Below are 20,738 nucleotides of genomic sequence, written 5' to 3'. Positions count from 1 at the left end.
TTAAGGTCCTCTGCGGGGCATACCAGGAGAGGCAGTCCCGTAAATACAAGGGCCCTAAGCCACAAAGGGCTTTAAAGGTCAAAACCAGCACCTTAAATCTGACCCGATACTCCACCGGGAGCCAGTGCAATAGCTTTGCCTCTACAGTTGGAGGTAGCAATGTTTTTGAATATCAGTTGCTGGAAACTACAGGAGAGGAGAGGGTTGCGGGTGGCGCTGTGGGTTAAACCACAGAGCCTAGGACTTGCCGATCCGTAGGTCGGCGGTTCGAATCCCCACGACGGAGTGAGCTCCCATTGCTCAGTCCCTGCTCCTGCCCACCTAGCAGTTCGAAAGCACGTCAAAGTGCAAGTAGATAAATAGGTACCACTCTGGCGGGAAGGTAAGCGGCGTTTCCGTGCGCTGCTGTGGTTTGCCAGAAGCGGCTTAGTCCTGCTGGCCACATGACCCGGAAGCTGTACGCCAGCTCCCTCGGCCAATAAAGTGAGATGAGCAGCGCAACCCCAGAGTCGGCCACGACTGGACCTAATGGTCAGGGGTCCCTTTACCCCTTTACCTTTACAGGAGAGGAGAGGGGCTCTTGTGGGTTTCTGGCTGGCCACTGTGAGAACAGGATGCTGGACTAGATGGGGCATTGACCTGATCCTGCAATCTCTTCTTGCATTCTTAAGAAGCATAGTATATCAACAGCAGGAGGCCTAGAGGCTCGCCGTGATGGATGTGCAAAGGTGAACAGTCAGGCTTGCACCCCTCCATAACGTAGGGAAGGAGGCCAAAGGATTTTTGCTTTTTTCCTCAGTAGAGGTGGCATCAGAGAGTTGTCGTCTCTCCAAATACTATCCATTCACCCAATTTCTGTACAGATTTCAATCCCAGCTGTGCAGGCTGGCTCCAGAACCGCCCCCCTCCCTTCTGCAAAGAGGGCTTATTTTTAAACACAAAAGCGTCCTTCCTCGACAAGTCCGTTCCAATATACCCTTTTCCTGCTGAGGTTACATGCGTTCAACCGGGTGTGTCTATCCGACGGGAAGAGAGAAAGAGATAGAGAGGGAGGCAAGCAGGCCATTCTTTAAAGAACAAGACTTTAATACAAATAAGTTGACAGGAGTTTTTGTTTTTCTCCCCCGCCTTTCCCTTGCTAGCTAAACTTCACAACCGTGGGCACAAAATAATATACAAACTTGGAAAGAACAAATACAAAGAAACATTATATAAATAACAAGTTTCAATGCAAACAGGCTCAGAGTTTTGAAATACAAAGAGAAGGAGTTGCACTCATACACAAACACACACACACAAACAAACAAACAATAAAAAAGTCATCTAATCTTCCTTGCTGTTTTATACTGTATTGTTTTAATAAGTGTTTTTATAGTTGTTTTGATTTTGTGTGGAGTGCCCTACCTGGGTGGATGGAGCAGCCAAGTAATTTCGTTGTCCCCGAGAGTGGGCAATGACAATAAAGATATTATTATTATTAAAAACGTAGCCAAAGTTGGGGAAGGTGACTAGAGGTGGGTGGCTGCGTTGCTAAACATCCTGGCCAAATTCTGTTCCTGCCGGACTGTTACAGATCTGTATCCACCAGAGACGAGGGACCTGTGGCTATCAAGGTATTGCTGGACTACAAATCCCATCAGCTCCAGCCATCATGGCTACTGGGAAAGAATGATAGGGGTTGTAGTCCTGGGAACATCAGGCGAGCGGCAGGTTTGCCTGGTATAAATCCACTACTGGTGGCTATCTTCTGTGTCAGGTCCTGGACAGAAAGAATTGTTTGTTTTATTTTTCAGTCTGGATGTCTTCACCCATTTCCCTCCAGCCTTTTCCTGCTCCCTGTTTGCCACCTGTACGAGACGGGGCAGCTATTCTTTATTAGACAGGAGACCCACTCTAGCCAAAGTGATGAGTGCCAGAATTGACTCCCCTTCCGAACAGGAAATCCTATGGCTGAGCAAGACTGGAGACAATTGGGTGCCGGGGCAAATACCATCTGACCAGAAACTGTGGATCCCAACACTTTCCCAGTGCGTTCTTCGGCTCACCTCTCCAAAGAGGAGTTCACAGCCCCCCATTCATATTGGAGAAGAGGTGAGGTAATCACACATAAAACAACATCCAGTTATGGAAAGGTGGTGGAAGCAGAGGAGAGCTATTATCTGCTTTGAGCTCAAGCCTTCGGAGGAGAATAGGTGCACAAACACCAGACAGGTGGAAGCACACCTGCAAACGGTTCGCAGTATTGGAACACAGTCAAAAGAGCTGTGCGTTAGCCAGCTGCATCCTGCAAGGAACAGGCAGGACACAGTGTCCCCAAAACATGAGGAGATTCAGTCCATGCCCCTTCAATGTCCCTTTATTGCTCAGTTGGTGACTGGGAGAGAAAATTTTCTCCCAGGAGAGGCTGGACAGAAAAGGACCCTTTCTTTTCTGCAAACAATTCAGAGGGGTCCACGGTCTGGTTTAATCATCAAACACATTTCTCAATTCTCTTTCTTTAAAAGGGGTTTTAAGAAGACGTGTATGACCCAAGTCACCTCCCCAAAGGTTTAGGATGGGGAAAATTAGGCTCAGGGGTTTTGGGAAACCTGCTGGCTGATGACAGCCAGTTTATTCTACGTTCTCCACCCCAGCAGAGAGCTCTTGCTTGGCATCAGAAACAATAGGATATGGACATGGATGGTTGCATCACAGGCGGCGGTTGTTTGATGGAAGACTCAGCGCCACGTGCCCCCAAGCACAAGCTGTTGGAAACAAGGGGTTTTCCCTAAAGCTCGGGGAGAGAGGTCCACACACCTTCCTGGCTAACAACCCAGACCCCTGAACCCAGAAGACACCTCCACATTACCAAAAGGTTGCAAAAGCAGTTGCTACATCCTCAAGGATGCTATCAGCATCCCATCATTCACTTCCCTTTGTTTTGGACACCCTGGGACAAGACTCTACTGAATTGCCCATTTTGGGTCTGGGGGGAGGGGACTTCCAGGGCAGAATGCCACCACAGGTCAATGGGTGCTTGGCTATTTCCTGGGCTTGCAGGCCCAAGCAGGTATTTCCTGGGCGCCTGCAGAAACAACTTGCATTCTTCCGCCTCTCTCACAATAGGCCCGGTGGGTTGTTTTTTTACAGCCCTCTCAGCCGTTAAGATTTCCATTGTTAACAATCCCATTGTTGCTTCTGCAAAAGCTTATCCCTGTCTGCTCTGTGCTGCACAGATTCCCAAGGCTTAGCACACAAACGGGTGCGACCAAGACCTTGGGAATTAAAACAGCAATGTCTGGCTTAAGAGTTGTCTGCGAAGGCCCTTCAACTGGACCCACCAGTAATGGACCCCCACATTTCCAGAGCACCACCACTACCAAACATGGCCAATGGTCAGTGTGGATGGGAGTTGGAGTCCAGCAACACCTGGAAGTTTGCAGATCCCTCCTCCAATGGGTTGCTTCCTCCTGTTGTAACAATCCCCACATATTCAGGGGGCTCCATCCTTATGCATCCCTTACAGGACTTGGCAAGAATTTAGCAACCTGCCTGCTCTGGGCTTCTCACTCCTGGAAAAGACATTCTAATGAACTCTCTTCCTTTTGGACTTTTTGGAGATTCAGAAGGAGCCCAGATACTTCTCTTCCCCAGGTGGATTTTCTGCAGGGATTTAAGTTATGGGACGCCTCATCAGAACCACCCCGCTGCCCCAAGGCAGACCAGACATTTCTCAAAAGGAACACGCACAAAACCCATGCAACAGTTGCCAACCTTTTCCCTCCAACAGTAAATATCAAAAACACACACTGAAACAAACGGTGGGGTGGGGAAAGTTTGTTTGTTTGTTTTCCTCGCTTCCTGTTGGAGCCCGCCAAAGTACCACTATACGTTGGATACCTTTTGGGACTCTCTGGCTTGCCGTAGTCCGTACAGCCACTTGATGACCCGGGCGTTGCGCTCGATGATGGAGATGCCGTAAGGAATGCGCTCGGCCTGCCTCTCCTCCAAGGTGACGGCGCTGCGGCGAGAGCGGGTGCCCTCTGAGCTGGCCGTGCTGACGCTGTGGAACTTGACGGACACAATGTCCGAACTGGCCCGGGTGAAGCGCTCCACCTCCACGTCCCCCATGTCCTCCGGGTCCAGGCCACAGTAGTTGAAGAAGCGCTCAAGGTCCGCCGTCGCCCGGGAGTACCGGTCGCTCAGGTCCGATTTGGAGCGGTGCAGCAAGGTCTGGCGCCTGGCGCTGTCTGTCCGCAGCTCGCCGCGGGGGCTAGGGGAGCTCAGGGGCCCGGCGGACAGGATCTTGGCCTGCGCAGGGGAGGAGGGGACCGGCGTCAGGTGGATGCTGGGGGCGACCCTCGCCCTCAAGGCCCCGCACGGCCGGACGTCCACCCTGCGCACAGCGACCGTGCTGGGCGGCTTGGAGGAGGCTGAGCTTTGGGACAGCTTGCTCATGCCTTCCGCCGGGTGGCCCTTCTTCCTTGGGGTATCCGGGAGGCTCCCGGGGCTCCAACCCTGACCCCCTGGCCCCCACTTGTGCTCTGCGGGGCTCTTCTCCGGCTTGGGGAACGACAATGGGCTATCGCAGAAGTTGATCAAGTTGTTGAGGATCTCCAGGTTCAGGGAGGTCTTGGCGGCCCCACGCGCCTCCGCGCGGCGTCCTCCTTGCGGGGTCTTCCGGCTGGGGGTGAGCATCACCCGGCGCACCCCTGGGGTGAAGAGGGGCTGCTTGAGGAACAGAGCCCTCACCGGCTCCTGTCTCGTGCTGGCCACCTGCTGGCTTTTGACATACTTGGCCTTGTCCGCTTCCAGCCTCTCCACTGCGCTGGGCTTCTTGGCAGCAGCGCCGGCCGCCGGCCGCCGGAAGTACTCTGGGCCCTTGTTCAGGATTCGGAACGGCATGGCGGAGGTGAAGGGGGCAGCGGCCGGGACGCCTTTCATGGCGTGGCTGGCTTGGAGGGTCTCCACCGGCATGGCACTCACTGCAATGCTTCTAGACCTCTGCCGTGTCCCGTGGCAGGGAAGGGGTTGTCACATTCCACAGAGGGCAGCCCACCCTGGAAAAACGCCGCTCCGGCTTGCCTCCCCGCTTTCGATCAACAGGAGTCCGCTGCTGGCCTGACACTTTGCTGCGGAGAAGGAAAAGAGGGCAAAATCAGTGGCTGAGACCCGGCGGGCTTCCTTGACCCTGCAGGTCTTTTCCACCCCTCCTGGCGCAGCTCGAGTGCTGCTGTCGCTGCTCCAGAGCTGGGATTTCTGTGCTGTCGTCCCTCAGACAAACAGCACCCAGCAGACAAAGGCAGGAGCTGGCGCTGGGCAGAGAGAGCTGAGCGCTGAACAGCCTATTTCAAGGCAAGGGACCGCCCACCGCTTTCAGACCGGGCTGTCCCCGCTAGCCAATCGGAGAGGAGAGAGGCACTTCAAATGGGGGCCTCAGCCTATCAGGAGGAGCCTGGGGAAAGGGAGAGAGGAGGGAGGCGAACTCATTGAATGAAAATAGCCCCAGAGAAAGAAAATCAGTTCCCGTCTGGACCTCCTGCCAGCTCCAGCCCCCACTTAGCTATTATTATTATTCCCTACCCTCCTCCTCCCACTTCCTCCTGCCTCCCCCTTCCCAACATCACCTGTGCTCTTTCCACATACTAGGATCAGACAGCTTTAAGAGAGGGGAAGAACAAGCGGAGGAAGGCAGCGTCATCATTCAAAGATAAAGCCCTGCTCCCTTTCAAATGTTACTAGATTCGCGTAGGTCTTAGCTGCCAACCTCCCAGTACATCACGCAGAGCAATGTTCTCCCCAAAGACCAGATGAAGGAACAGATGATCAGCCACAGCTTTTCCACGGGGGAAAGGAGGGGGGATTGTTGCAGGAATTTATGTATAGGTTGGGGGGAATTGCCCCTCCAGCAGATATCATGCACATGATATCTACCACTACCAAAATCAGCACAATCACTTTTGTGACTTTTGTGATTTGTCTCCACAAAACACTTCATCACAGTTTCTTCCTATCTATTCAAAGGGCCTCTGCTGCACGATACCAAATGTAAGAATTCACTGATCAATGGATCTCTGTACTGGCTCACTGGGAAAACTTCAGAAATTCATATAGATGTGTGAGCTCAGCTCCTCAGCAGCCCCTCTGCCTGAGTAATAATTCCTGGCATCCTGATACCTGAGTGCCAGACAGGTAGCCATTCCAGAAATAACAAACCCAGATGAAGACAAAAGGGTGTGATTAACTTGGCTGGGAAACAGGGAAATGTAAATATCTCTTTTGTTACACTTGATGGGTGTTTGGTGGAGGGCAAGGAGAACCATGGGGCAGGGTCCAGGATGCTCAGATTACTGCCACCAGACCTCCCCTTTCATGATGTAACTGGCATGTATGAATGATGTAGTTTGAGGGGTGTATCATGGGGATTAGCAGCTAATAAAAGTTGGGGTCTTCTTTTGTTCTGGGCTTCCATTTTGTTTCACCTGGTGGCAGGTGGGAGTCCTGTGGCGACAGTCTTCAATCAAGACCAAGCCTACTACTGGCTGCTGTTTTGCTCTGCTATTCCTGGCTGGTGTCCTTGCTTTTTGTCCAAGGGAGCCCTCAGATTTCTCCGTTAACAGGATAAATAACCCCCCACGTGGGGAGTGGGGCAGCATCTCCCAGTCCCTCACGCAGAGATGGCACACTCCCTGCTAAGTACACAAGACAAGCAGGGCTGCAGGAACAGGCCGGAGGGCCACAGAGAGCCCAGGATCCTGTTCTTGCAGTGGCCAGAGAGATCCTCATGGTCCAAAATCCCAGGCATCTTCAGGGAGGTCTAGCAGAGACCCTGGTCCTGGAGGGCTGCTGCCAGCCAGTGTGGACAATACTGAGCTACAGGGATGAAAGGTCTTATTCATTATAAGGAAGCTCCCCAGCGTTCCTATGTTCAAAACAGCTGGCGGGCACCATTTTGGGGAAGCTTGCTTTAGAACAAAGAGGGGAACAGAGAAGAATTGAAAACCAGTGATGCTAGACCAGTGGTCAGCAAGCTTTTTCAGCAGGGGGCCGGTCAACTGCCCTCAGACCTTGTGGGGGGCCAGACTATATTTTTTGGGAGGAAATGAAGGAATTCCTATGCCCCACAAATAACCCAGAGATGCATTTTAAATAAAAGCACACATTCTACTCGTGTAAAAATACTAGGCAGGCCCCACAAATAACCCAGAGGTGCAATTTAATAAAAAGACACATTCTACTCATGTAAAAACACACTGATTCCTGGACCGTCCGCGGGCCGGATTGAGAAGGCGATTGGGCCAGATCCGGCCCCCGGGCCTTAGTTTGCCTACCCATGTGCTAGACAATCCTCTCTTGGCTACGCACCCCGCCTTCAGATTGGGATTTTGGTTTTGTTACGTGGCTATACAGGTACAGTACAGATCTGTGTCATTTTCTGTATTCATATTCATGAATATATTCATCCTGAATTGTGGCTGGGGTGGCATGATAGAAAAAAAAATATCAATTCACAACATCAATAGCAATTCTTGGGAGCTTGGCAATTCTTGGGAGCTACAGCTGCCCTCCCAATCCCCAAAAGACACTCTCTGTTTAATGCTAGAAGATTACAGCACAATTTTTGCATTATTATTTTTTTTTTTTAAAAAAAAGCCAGCGTTTGAGAGAAAAGGGGACAGCAGGGCTGGAGGCAGTCATGGACCAAGAAGAAGAAAGAGAAGATGATTTTCTACCCACAGGGTGGCAGGAAGTCCCAAAGGCTTGCCTCCCCCCCCCCCCACCTCCTTCTCTCATATGTGATAGTGAATCGCACACACAAAAGCATCGCCCAGACCTGGAGCCTTTTTTAACCCAAAGCGACTTCTGCCTTCTCCTCCCTCTCCCCGCCCCTAATCCTCGCAAGAGGCATTTTAAACAGTTTGCAACTGCTCTGGGTACCTCATTAGCCAGAAGGATTAGCAGCAGGGGTTGCTCAAATGTCTGGCAAGGGGGAAGAGAGACTCACCAAAAGCTCAGGAAATGGCTGGTAGGCAGTACTGGGCTCTCCCCATATGAGGGAGGGGGGTGTCTGCTGATCTGCCCCCCACCCCACCCCACCCCTGCACGAGCCAACAAAAACACAAAAACGAAAGGCAATTAAGAGGGAGCTTGGAGAAGAGGAGGTTAAGGAGTGATATGATAGCCATGTTCAAATATATAAAAGGATGTGTATCTGAAGAAGTGTGCATGCACACGAAAGCTTATACCAAGAACTAACTTAGTTGGTCTTTAAGGTGCTACAGGAAGAAATTTTTTTATATAAAAGGATGTCACACAGAGGAGGGAGAAAGGTTGTTTTCTGCTGCTCCAGAGAAGCGGACACGGAGCAATGGATCCAAACTACAAGACAGAAGATTCCACCTAAACATTAGGAAGAACTTCCTGACAGTAAGAGCTGTTCGACAGTGGAATTTGCTGCCAAGGAGTGTGGTGGAGTCTCCTACTTTGGAGGTCTTTAAGCAGAGGCTTGACAACCAGATGTCAGGAGTGCTCTGATGGTGTTTCCTGCTTGGCAGGGGGTTGGACTCGATGGCCCTTGTGGTCTCTTCCAACTCTATGATTCTATGATTCTATGATAAGGCCAAAAGATATCTGGCCATCGCTGCAAAAGAGGTTGTAGAACACAATGCAGATACCCTCTACATAACCCCAAAGAATTTGGCTTTTTATTTTTAAGAGAATGGTGCTAGTCCTCATGGTCACACCGTTTCCACTTTCCCCCAACAGTATTTTTTTAAATAAAAAAAATGCCATGTACCCAAGGACAAGTTGTAGTATTGTGTGACAATGAGATGCAATACGTCCTATGATTGCTGGGGTGCCCTCCCAGGGAAAAACAGGAGCTTGCCAACAAAGGTCCGTATAGTAAAAGCTATGGTTTTCCCAGTAGTGATGTATGGAAGTGTGAGCTGGACCATAAAGAAGGCTGATCGCCGAAGAATTGATGCTTTTGAATTATGGTGCTGGAGGAGACTCTTGAGAATCCCATGGACTGCAAGAAGATCAAACCTCTCCATTCTTAAGGAAAGCAGCCCTGAGTGCTCACTGGAAGGACAGATCGTGAAGCTGAGGCTCCAAGACTTTGGCCACCTCATGAGAAGAGAAGACTCCCTGGAAAAGACCCTGATGTTGGGAAAGATGGAGGGCACAAGGAGAAGGGGACGACAGAGGACAAGATGGTTGGATAGTGTTCTCGAAGCTACAAACATGAGTCTGACCAAACTGCGGGAGGCAGTGGAAGACAGGAGTGCCTGGCGTGCTCTGGTCCAGGGGGTCACGAAGAGGCGGACACGACTAAATGACTAAACAACAACAACCCTTACAGGAACAATCAAACCTATAAGAACTACACTTTCAGATCAGTCCAAGAATCCGTGCGACCCAATGTTTGGCTTCCCACAGTGGCCACGAGCAGATGCTACCAAGGAGAGCACAAGGAGCGCAGGGAGGGAACAACTTCCCCCCTGTTATTTGCTCCCTAGCTATTGATATCCAGATAGACTGCCTATGAGCCAGGAGGTTCCATTCCATTGTGATGTTTTCATTCACTTGTGTTTCTACCCTGCCCTTTCCCCAACGTGCTCAATGCATGCTTCTCTCCCGCTTTATCCTCACAACAGCCCTGTAAAGAAGGCCAGTCGAAGGAGAGAGTGACTGGCCAAAGACCACCCAGTGAGCTTCATATCTTAAGGAGGATTTGAACTCGGGCCTGGTCTGAAACCCGGCTATTTCCAAAGTGGATGGCGCTACCCCCTTCTGAGAGGCAGGGTTAAATAAGGGGTAGCAAGAAGTCAATGGGGTGCTGGAGGTGTAAATGATTTCAGACTTTGAGAAGCTAGTATCACCAGATCAGGTTCATCAGAGAACCATAGAATCATAGAAGGGACCCCAGGGATCATCCAGACCAACCCCCTGCAATGTAAGAATCTCAGCTAAAGCATCCATGACAGATGCCCACCCAACCATTCAAGCCCTAAATGGCCTCAGCCCAGCATCCCTGAAGGAATGTCGCCACCCCCATCGTTCAGCCCGGACACTGAGGTCCAGCTCTGAGGGCTTTCTGGTGGTTCCCTCACTGTGAGAAGCCAAGTTACAGGGAACCAGGCAGAGGGCCTTCTCAGTGATGGCACCTGCCCTGTGGAACGCCCTCCCATCAGATATCAACTATCAGACTTTTAGAAGGCATCTGAAGGCAGCCCTGTTTAGGGAAGTTTTTACTGTTATTCTGCTATTAGTGTTCTGTTGGAAGCTGCCCAGAGTGTCTGGGGAAACCCAGCCAGATGGGAAGGTGTACAATTATTATTATTATTATTATTATTATTATTATTATTATTATTACCTCTGCTTAAAAACCTCCAAGGAAGGAGAACCCATCACCTCCCGAGGGAGTCTATTCCACTGTCAAACAGCTCTTCCTGTTTGGTTAAATTGATTAAACTAAGTCGTTTTAGCTGGATTTTGAATAAATGCGCAATTGATGTGCAACTGTTCCGAATTTTATTGTGTTATTGTCTTTTTTAGCAGGTCTTGCCAACAGCTCTTTTGAATAACGCTTTTTAGGTAGGACAGGGGACAGTGGGGCGAGTTTATGGAACAAACCAAAGTAGCAGTGGCCTGAAAGAGTTAGTGAACCACCGGTCTAACCGCCACATCGCACTGGCTCCTGTAAGGGCGAGTGGCAGACAGTCCATCAAACTGCCTGCCGTGCATCTAGCTCAGGGGTCAGCAAACTTTTTCAGAAGGGGGGCGGTCCACTGTCCCTCAGACCTTGTGGGGGGCCGGACTATATTCTGAAGGGGGAAAAATGAACAAATTCCTATGCCCCACAAATAACCCAGAGATGCACTTTAAATAAAAGGACACATTCGACTCATGTAAAAACACGCTGATTCCCACACCGTCCGCGGGCAGGATTGAGAAGGCGATAGGGCCATATCCGGCCCCCCGGGCCTTAGCTTGCCTACCCATGATCTAGCTCATTTTGCTAACATCTCCACTCAAAGTTCCAGTTACAGGTAGGTAGCCGTGTTGGTCTGCCATAGTCAAAATAAAAAAATTCCTTCCAGTAGCACCTTAAAGACCAACTAAGTTAGTTCTTGGTATGAGCTTTCGTGTGCATGCACACGAAAGCTCATACCAAGAACTAACTTAGTTGGTCTTTAAGGTGCTACTGGAAGGAATTTTTTTATCTCCAACCAAAGGCATTTTGGAGAGGGAGCCCCAAAGCAAACTAGGTAGTCGCTGGGAGAGCCAGGATTTTGCGCTGCTGTTAAGCCTTATTTAAGTCTGATTTAGCAAGCCTCTTCGGAGAACATTTCAGGCCTTCAACAACGAGCTTTCTTCCCCCACTCCACCAGAAGCCGCATCTTATCTCATGTCCAGGAAAGGATCTGTGCAACTCTATCGGTGAGTAACACTTTGGGAAATTCTGACAGCGCCCGTCACGGTGGAGTGGGGGTGATGGCACACTGTGAATTTTCAGCTTTCCATAGAAGGAAGGATCATAGAATGGTAGAGTTGGAAGGGAACCAGAAAGTCATCCCTGCAACTAAAGAATCCAAAGAAAAGAGAAGGGATTCAAGACACACCCACCCCACTATCCTCTTTTGAGGCTCACCTGCCTATTCAACAAACAGGAAAAGTTAAGGACTTTGAACAGGGCACAGCCCACAGCAGCGGCAGGAATCCATGAACATGAAGAGATTAGAGAATGTGTGGCCTTGGGTTATCAATCCTTTGGCGGGACGTTTTCAGCTATCTGATGGAGCGTCTCCACCCCCATCGTTCAGCCCGGACACCGAGGTCCAGCTCTGAGGGCCTTCTGGCGGTTCCCTCACTGCGAGAAGCCAAGTTACAGGGAACCAGGCAGAGGGCCTTCTCGGTGGTGGCGCCCGCCCTGTGGAACGCCCTCCCAGCAGATGTCAAAGAGAAGAACAACTACCAGACATTTAGAAGACATCTGAAGGCAGCCCTGTTTAGGGAAGTTTTTAATGTTTACTGTATTTTAATATTTTGTTGGAAGCCGCCCAGAGTAGCTGGGGAAGCCCAACCAGATCGGCGGGGTATAAATAATTTGTTGTTGTTGTTGTTGTTGTTGTTGTTGTTGTTGTTGTTGTTGTTGTTGTTGTTAGACCCTCCAAGTGTCCCTGTTTTGCAGGGACAGTCCCAGATTTACAGAAGCCACCCCGGTTTTTTATTTCATCCCAGAATGTCCTGCTTTTCCTTAGGGCGTCCCTATTTTCATCAGAGAAATATTGGAGGGCATGGAGTTATCCGATCCCTGAGCCGTCTGAAGGCAGCCCGGTATAGAGAAGTTTTTAAATGTCTAATGTTTCATTATGTTTTTTTAAACGTGGGTGGGGTATAAATAATAAGATGTTGTTGTGGTTGGTGAGGATGGAATAGGACGTACCTATTTTCATTGGAGAAATGTTGGAGAGTAGGAGCTACTATTATTTTGTCTGATGCAAGGACATAGGAACAGCCTTCTGGATCAAGCCAGTGGCACATCTAGTTTGTTCACACAGTGGTCAGCTAGATGCCCATTATGGGAAACCCGCAAGCGACATTCGAACACAAGACCCCTCTCCCTGCTCTCCTGCAGTTTCCAGTGACTGGTTTTCAGAAGCATTACTGATTCCGACCGTGGAAGCAGAGTATAACCATTGAGGCTGGAGACCACTGATCTTTTTCAGCAAGCTGCCTTGCAAGGGTTTCTGGGCCCCCAAAGCCAGTCTAAAAGTGTGTAAGTAAAGAAAATAAAAAGGAGCCAATGTACAGCCTCGGCCCAGTATACCTGAAGGAGCGTCTCCACCCCCATCGTTCAGCCCAGACACTGAAGTCCAGCTCCGAGGGCCTTCTGGTGGTTCCCTCGCTGCGAGAAGTGAGGTTACGGGGAACCAGGCAGAGGGCCTTTTCGGTGGTGGCGCCCGCTGTGTGGAACCCCCTCCCAGCAGATGTCAAGGAAATAAACAACTATTTTACTTTTAAAAGACAACTGAAGGGACGTTTTTAATGTCTGATGCTGTATTGTTTTTAATATTCGGTTGGAAGCCGCCCAGAGTGGCTGGGGAAACCCAGCCAGATGGGCGGGGTATAAATAATAAATTATTATTATTATTAATAATTAAGCCAGACTTTTCCAGACAACAATTCCAGGTTCCCTCGTTTAATATGGCACTTGTGCCTGGCCTGTTTGTAGCAATACTCTCAGACTGAAGATTCGCCACTGCAACATCCGGTTTCCCACAGCCGTCAGTCACATGCCTCTGGGAACCCCACGTGAAGAATGTGAGAACATCAGAACAGCCCCTCTGGATCAGGCCAAAGGTCTGTTCTGAGTCAGCATCCTGTTCTCACACTGGCCCAACTAGAGGCCTGTGGGAAGACCGCAAGCAGGACATTGGGGGATTCTTATATATAAAAAAATGTTTTTTAAACCCCCAAAGTTGCTTACAAATAGCTAAAGTAATAAAATCAAGAAAAATCTGCAACCCTGCTTTAAAATACGCAAAAGTTAAAATACTAAAATGTATTAAAACCACTTCCCCTTTCTCAACATCTGGGTTGGCATGTCTAAACAAGAATGTTTTTAGCAGGCACTGAAAAGAGTAGATAGGTAGCCATGTTGGTCTGCCATAGTCAAAATAAAAAAATTCCTTCCAGTAGCACCTTAAAGACCAACTAAGTTAGTTCTTGGTATGAGCTTTTGTGTGCATGCACACTTCTTCAGATACACTGAAACAGAAGTTGCCAGATCCTTCTATATAGTGAGAAGGTGGGGAGGGGTATTACTCAGAAGGGTGGTGGGAATGGGAGATTGGCAGATAGCTGAGATGAGCCTGTTGACGACTCTTAACAACTGCAATAGGTCTTACAGGAAAAGGCAAGGGGTGAGAAGGTGAGAAATGGCTTAGTCATGTATAATGAGATAAGAATCCAATGTCTTTGTTCAGACCAGGTCTCCATGAGAAAAGAGTATTTTGAAAAGAGTAGAGTCGTACCTTGGATCTCAAACGCCTTGGCTCCCAAACAAATCGGCTCCTGAAAGATCGAAACCCGGAAGTGAGTGTTCCAGTTTTCGAATGATTTTCAGAAGCCGAACGTCCTGTTCCGGGAGTCGAACGGACTCCCAGAACGCATTCTGTTCAAGAACCAAGGTACAACTGTACAGTGAAGGCGGTCACTTGCTTCTCAATAGGCAGGGATTTTGTAGGTGCTGCCCTCTGAAGGAGAACTATTTGGAAATGATTTACAGATGGTATTTAACTCCAGGGAGGTCCCAACTAAAGTAGAATGTCAACTGATGGAATATGCACAGCTTGCAGATCTAACTTGTAGAAAAAGAGAACAAGAAGAACATTTGATTGGAAAAATGTTTACTGTATATATGGGGAGGAATTGTGTACACTTGAAAACATTGGCAGCATTAAGATAAATTCAACAGTGTGAATAAGTTTTGCTGGAAGTAATAATGGAATAGTTTAGTTTATATAAAATATGCAAGGATTTATGCTACGCAAAATGGAACCATGGAAAGAGAAGACGGGAAGTCGCTGATATTTTAAGGTTGCCTAAATGAATATTCTAAATTGTAAAACAGAAAATTTAATAAAAAACACACACACACAGTGTAGGCACTGCCACACCAAATGGTCGAGTCCTTACAAATGTAGAATGGACATTATGTGGCACCTACAGTAGTGCCAATTCCACCAACCAAAGCACTAGCAAGAAATCAGTCTTTTAGTGGGCAGCGTCTCCACTTTGGAACTCCCTGGACACAGGTGCCCTCCCTTTACTATTTTCAATACCTGCTTAAAACACTTTTGTTTAGGCGGGCCTATCCGGACATGCAAAAGGTGGCATGCGTTTTGAGTCTCTTTTTAACTTGCTTTTGCTTTTAATTATATTTGAGAAGTTTTTATTGCACCTGTTTTCAACTGCCTTTCATTGATAAATTTAATGGGTGTGTTTTTGCAAACTGCCCGGAGGCTTTATTGCAACATTTCCAAACATGAAATGAAATAAACAAATCTGCCGCCGAAGGCAGTTGCCTCACTCTGCCGAATGGTGCAGCCGGATGGCCCTGCTCAGGCGGATATTATTCCTGCACATGGGAGTATATTATAACTAATAGCCATGGATAGCTACTAATTTGTCAAATCCCCTGTGGAAAAGAGCAGTGGAGAACAGCCTGTAAGCAAAATGAAAAGGTGAAGAGAGGAAGAAGAGGGAAGAAATGAACTGAAGTTTGTAGCAGCTGCTTCTGGAAGCCAGAGCATTTCAGCTGAAGAGGATTTGGGGGTGCAATCCTAATCCTATTTGGCTGGGAGCAACTGCTACCAAATGCAAGAGGAGTTATTTCTGGGTAGACATTGTTAGGATGGTGCTGTTCAGGGCCGGATTTAGGTTGGATGTGGCCCTCAGCTACTGAAGGTAATGGGGCCTTTTATATGTTCAGCTGTCCTTTGTCAACAACAAATTGTCAGTGTTTTTTGTGTTGAATATATGCTACATGGTAATTTATGGACCTAATAGGTATCTAAAGCCATTTACACATAACAAAGAGGAGCCTACAAAACACAAAACACTGTTGCTGTATGTAGGTTTTATTTGTTTTTTATCTTATATTTTGGAAACGTACATCCATTTTTTCCCTTTAAATTTTCTGGGGGGCCCCCAAGAGAGTGGGACCCTAAGCTATACAGTGGTACCTCTGGTTGCAAACGTGATCCGTTCCGGAGGTCCATTCACAACCTGAACTGAAAGATCAGGCTTTGCTTTTTTCCAAAATCCTGGTGTGGTCTCGGTCTTTTCCTGACTGATACGGGACCTTCAATCGCACTCCTTCCGGGGTCCCAGTCCTCCTTCTGAGGCAAGGACCCCTTGGGGAGGCAATTAATTATTTATTTCAAACGCAACCCGTGTCTGCATCTGCGCAGGTCGCGATTCGCCGCTTCCGCGCATGCATGTGATGTCATTTTGTGTGTCTGCGCATGCGCGAGCGCCGAAACCCGGAAGCAACCTGCTCCGTTACTTCCGGGTCGCCGCGGGACGCAACCTGAAAATGCGTAACCTGAAGCAAACGTAACATGAGGTATGACTGTAGCTTATTTAGCTTATACGTAAATCCAGCACTGGTGCTGTTAGACCGGAAAACATAGCACGTTTTTTATACTGAGTCAGACAGTATTGTCTTCACTGACTGGCAGCAGCTTTAGATGCCCTTGGGGGTTTAACTTGGATGCTCTACCACCAAGGGGCCTTACTCAGGTCTAAAAAGGTTAGACTCAGGCTGTTTCCCCCACCCCACTGCCATAAAGATCACTTATCTTGCACCCATCATTCCCTTCCTCACAGGGTTGTTGTGAAGAAACCAGCCTTGAGTGCCTGCCAACCCCGGAGTGCCTTGGAGGAAAGCGGAGATAAACAGGTGATCGAATAATAGTAGTGCACGAAGTATAATAACTACATGGCTCAGGTGTGCAGGTCTGAGTAGCATGGGTTGGCTCGTCATTGTAATAACCTTGGAGGTGGTGACACCAATTCTTTGCGCTGTTCTCTGCATTGTTTATGAATCAGCACCTGGGCAATAGAATAGAACCACCCTGGAGGTGTGTCGCTAGGAGCGGTTCTAAGGAGCATGGGCCTCAAATCTTTTTCCAAGTCACCCGAGTTTTGGGGAGTAATTAATTCAGAGCCTAGGACTTGCCAATCAGAAGGTCGGCAGTTCAAATCGCCGCGATGGGGTGAGCTCCCGTTGCTCAGTCCCTGCTCCTGCCCACCTAGCAGTTCGAAACCCGAAGTGCAAGTAGATAAATAGGTACCACTCCAGCGGGAAGGTAAACGGCGTTTCCGTGCACTGCTCTGGTTCGCCAGAAGCGGCTTAGTCATGCTGGCCACATGACCCGGAAGCTGTACGCCGGCTCCCTCGGCCAATAAAGCGAGATGAGTGCCGCAACCCCAGAGTTGGCCACAACTGGACCTAATGGTCAGGGGTCCCTTTACCTAATTCAGGGGAAAATGAACTGGGGGGTGGTTAGTGGGTAAGACATTGATTTTTTGGGGAGGGGGGATAAATTAATTTTAGCTGGTTTTATCTATAGTTGATTAGGGGAAAATGAACGGGGAGAACTGAAGGAGAATTTACCGTATTTTTTGCACCATAACACTCACTTTTTTCCTCCTAAAAAGTAAGGGGAAATGTCTGTGCGTGTTATGGAGGGAATGCCTATGGATTTTCCTCCTCTAAAAACTACGTGCGTGCTATGGTCTGGTGCGTGTTATAGAGCGAAAAATACGGGTAATTTACTTCAAAGAGGAGCTCCTAGGGAAATTCATTGGGGTATATATGCTGAAGGGGAACGGATTTTGGGCAATCTGGAGTGGGGCACAAATTAACTGAGGAATTTTCCCTGGGAGAACTGGATGGGGAATTAGCAGGCTTTCCGTGATTCATTTAAAGATATGTGATCCTAACCTCAACAACCTGGGAGCAAGTCCCACTGAATTCAACAGGACTTACTTCTGCGTAGATATAACTGGGATTGGACTGAAAACCTGCAACTATACCCAGAGGTTTACACTTGCAAACTATATGCAAATCTGTGCCTATTGCCCAAATCTTTTAAGTATCTGGCAACACCCCTGCAGTATAGTCCCATCCCAACCTACTGCTTGCAAGTTGCTTAGAAAGGGTGGTGGAGCAAAAGTGTTCCTTGAGTCCAAAAGCAAGGATTTCCCCGGAACCCATCAATTAATTACAGCATTGCAAAAAAAACCAACAACACCCCAAACCTTGCAGTTTAGTAAGAGGTTAAATATACCTCTCCTGCCAGCCTGGGATATAGTCTTAAGATTGCAACAGGAGAAGAATGTCTACGTGTCATCCCAAGGGTGTTTGCAACGTGGGAGGCATGCCCTCGGGGTTTGGGAAGAAAAACGTCGGCAGACCAGGCTCCTCAAGACTCAACCATCAAACTGACAACAGAGGCATTTGCAAGGTCATGCCATGCCACCAGCAATTCGCACAACCATCTGTTTTATAATAATAATAATAATAATAATAATAATAATAATAATAATAATAATGATTTATTACAGTGGTACCTCAGGTTACATACGCTTCAGGCTACATACGCTTCAGGTTACATATGCTTCTCCGCTAACCCAGAAATAGTGCTTCAGGTTAAGAACTTTGCTTCAGGATGAGAACAGAAATCGTGCTCCGGCGGTGCGGCGGCAGCAGGAGGCCCCATTAGCTAAAGTGGTGATTCAGGTTAAGAACAGTTTCAGGTTAAGTACAGACCTCCGGAACGAATTAAGTACTTAACCCGAGGTACCACTGTATTTATACGCCAGCCACTCTGGGCGGCTTCCAACAAAGTATTAAAATACAGTAGTCTGTTAAACATTAAAAGCTTCAGATGTCTGCCTTCAGATGTCTTCTAAAAGTCTGGTAGTTGTTCTTCTCTTTGACATCTGGTGGGAGGGCATTCCACAAGACAGGTGCCACTACCGAGAAGGCCCTCTGCCTGGTTCCCTGTAACTTGGCTTCTCGCAGTGAGGGAACCGCCAGAAGGCCCTTGGAGCTGGACCTCAGTGTCCGGGCAGAACGATGGGGGTGGAGTTGCTCCTTCAAGTATACTGGACCGAGGCCGTTTAGGGCTTTCAAGGTCAGCACCAACACTTTGAATTGTGCTCGGAAACGTACTGGGAGCCAATGTAGGTCTTTCAAGACCGGTGTTATGTGGTCTCGGATGAATGAGCCTGACCTCTGGGAAGCTGCCATATACTGAGTCAGACCAACAGTCCAACAAGCTCAGTATTGTCTACACTGACCGGCAGAGTCTCTCTAGGGTTTCAGGCAGGGGACAAGGCCAGCCCTAATCTGGAGCAGCCATTGGAAGTTGAACCTGAGACCTTCTGTATGCAAAGCAGATGTATCTGACTTCTGCTGAGTCAGACCCATCTAGATCAATACTGTCTGCACTGACTGGTAGCAGACCTCCACGGTTTCCAGACAAGGGACTTTTCCAGTTTCAATCATTCTCACAATAATCCATGATAAACTGGTCACATCTGGCTGCTGGGGGAGGTCTTAATCAGCTGGCCTGTGGTTTCTGACAGCTCACTAGGCATGGTCTTTCTATTTCCATACGCAGGACTAGCAACTTGAAACAGAGGAGGAAAAACTGCTATTCCCAGGAAGGTGAATTCTAGGCCCAAAACCACATGGGGGATAGACGCAGTTGTGTGTCTTTGTTTCTCAATTTGAACCTTTTCCCATGGGCCTGTATGTAATAATAATAATAATAATAATAATAATAATAATAATAATAATAATAATATTTATACCCCACCCTCCCCAGCCAGAGCTGGGCTCAGGGCAGCTAACACCATTAAAATCACAGTAAAAACATAATGGGGGGGGGACCAATTTAAAATACAATTAAAATGCAATTTAAAATGCAGCCTCATTTTAAAAGTAGCCCATAGATCAAAACCATAAGGGGAGGGAAACATAAGGGTCAGACTGACTCCAAACCAAAGGCCAGGCGGAACAGCTCTGTCTTGCAGGCCCTGCGGAAAGATGTCAAGTCCCGCAGGGCCCTGGTCTCTTGTGACAGAGCGTTCTACCACGTCGGGGCCAGTGCTGAAAAGGCCCTGCCGTAGTTGAGACCAATCTAACCCCCTTGCGACTTGGGACCTCCAAAGTGCTGTCATTTGTGGACCTTAAGGTCCTCCGCGGGGCATATCAGAAGAGGCGGTCCCGTAGGTACGAGGGTCCTATGTATTGCAACATAGAAAGCTGCCTATTGTATGAAGCTACTGGCTGTGTGTTCTGATTCTTTGGGTGGTTCCTGATGGGGTGAAAGTGAATTAAATCGGGGTGGGGGTTAAATATGGCTTGGCATTTTGATGACAAGTGCCGTATTTTTTGCTCTATAAGACGCACCAGACCACAAGACGCACCTAGTTTTTGGAGGAGGAAAACAAGGAAAAAAATATTCTGACTCTCAGAAGCCAGAACAGCAAGAGGGATCGCCACACAGTGAAAGCAGCAATCCCTCTTGCATTTCTGGCTTCTGGGATAGCTGTGCAGCCTGCATTCGCTCCATAAGACGCACACACATTTCCCCTTACTTTTTAGGAGGGAAAATGTGAGTCTTATAGAGAAAAAAATATGGTATATTGCGTGGACAGACATTGCTAAAAGCAATGAAGGTTCGAGAAGTCCTGATCCCATAATAAACATCCACCTCAAAGCACCCTCTGTGTTCTACTAGCAAGGTGAGTTTGGATGCTGAGATCCAGGTTCAAATCTTCGCTTAGCCATGAAGGTCAGGCAGATTCACCACTTCTCAACCAACCCCTACCTCACAGGATCGGTGTTGGGGTGAAATGAGAAGCTGACGGAAGAGTTCTGCAGAACAGCAAATCCTTCATCACATCCCAATGACAGCTTGCCAGAGTTCCTGAGGAGGAGCCACGTCACCTCTGGGGTTTAGGCATGTCCTAGGATGACTCAAGAGCCTAACCTGAACGGCGCCTGGCGAACCAAATATGGAAGAGGAAGTCCCAAAAGTGGTGAGAAAAGGGAAACCACAGCAGCTGAGAGCCAAGCACAGGCTGTTCAGGAAAAGATTGAGCAACCGGCAAAGTACTGGAGAAGTCAGGACAAGAAATAATAATTAATAATAATAATAAATAATCAT

At 48.3% G+C, this 20,738-nt stretch overlaps 2 protein-coding genes across 9 annotated transcripts in view; one reads left to right on the top strand and one right to left on the bottom strand.

Moving 5' to 3' along the window:
• ANGPT4 (angiopoietin 4) overlaps positions 1-20,738 on the top strand; it is a 265,142-nt gene that overhangs the window by 87,389 nt on the left and 157,015 nt on the right. The window lies entirely within an intron of this gene.
• The window catches only part of FAM110A (family with sequence similarity 110 member A), a 28,373-nt gene continuing 11,436 nt past the window's right edge, over positions 3,802-20,738 (bottom strand). For 2 of the 8 annotated variants that reach the window (XM_082226364.1, XM_082226365.1), the window contains exon 3: positions 3,802-5,111. In XM_082226364.1, the coding sequence (XP_082082490.1) occupies positions 3,865-4,956 (1,092 nt within the window). In that variant the 5' untranslated portion in view covers positions 4,957-5,111 and the 3' untranslated portion in view covers positions 3,802-3,864. Of the gene's footprint in view, positions 5,112-5,606; positions 5,639-7,917; positions 8,063-9,341; positions 10,812-20,738 lie in introns of those variants that run through there. The other 6 variants (XM_082226366.1, XM_082226368.1, XM_082226367.1 and 3 more) reach the window with 6 other exon arrangements.

Source organism: Podarcis vaucheri (assembly GCF_965113315.1).
Source record: "Podarcis vaucheri genome assembly, chromosome: 6".
In the NCBI taxonomy this organism is placed as follows: Eukaryota; Metazoa; Chordata; class Lepidosauria; order Squamata; family Lacertidae; genus Podarcis; species Podarcis vaucheri.
The sequence above is the reverse complement of the archived record's forward strand: the minus strand, read 5'-3'. Positions and strand labels throughout refer to the sequence as shown.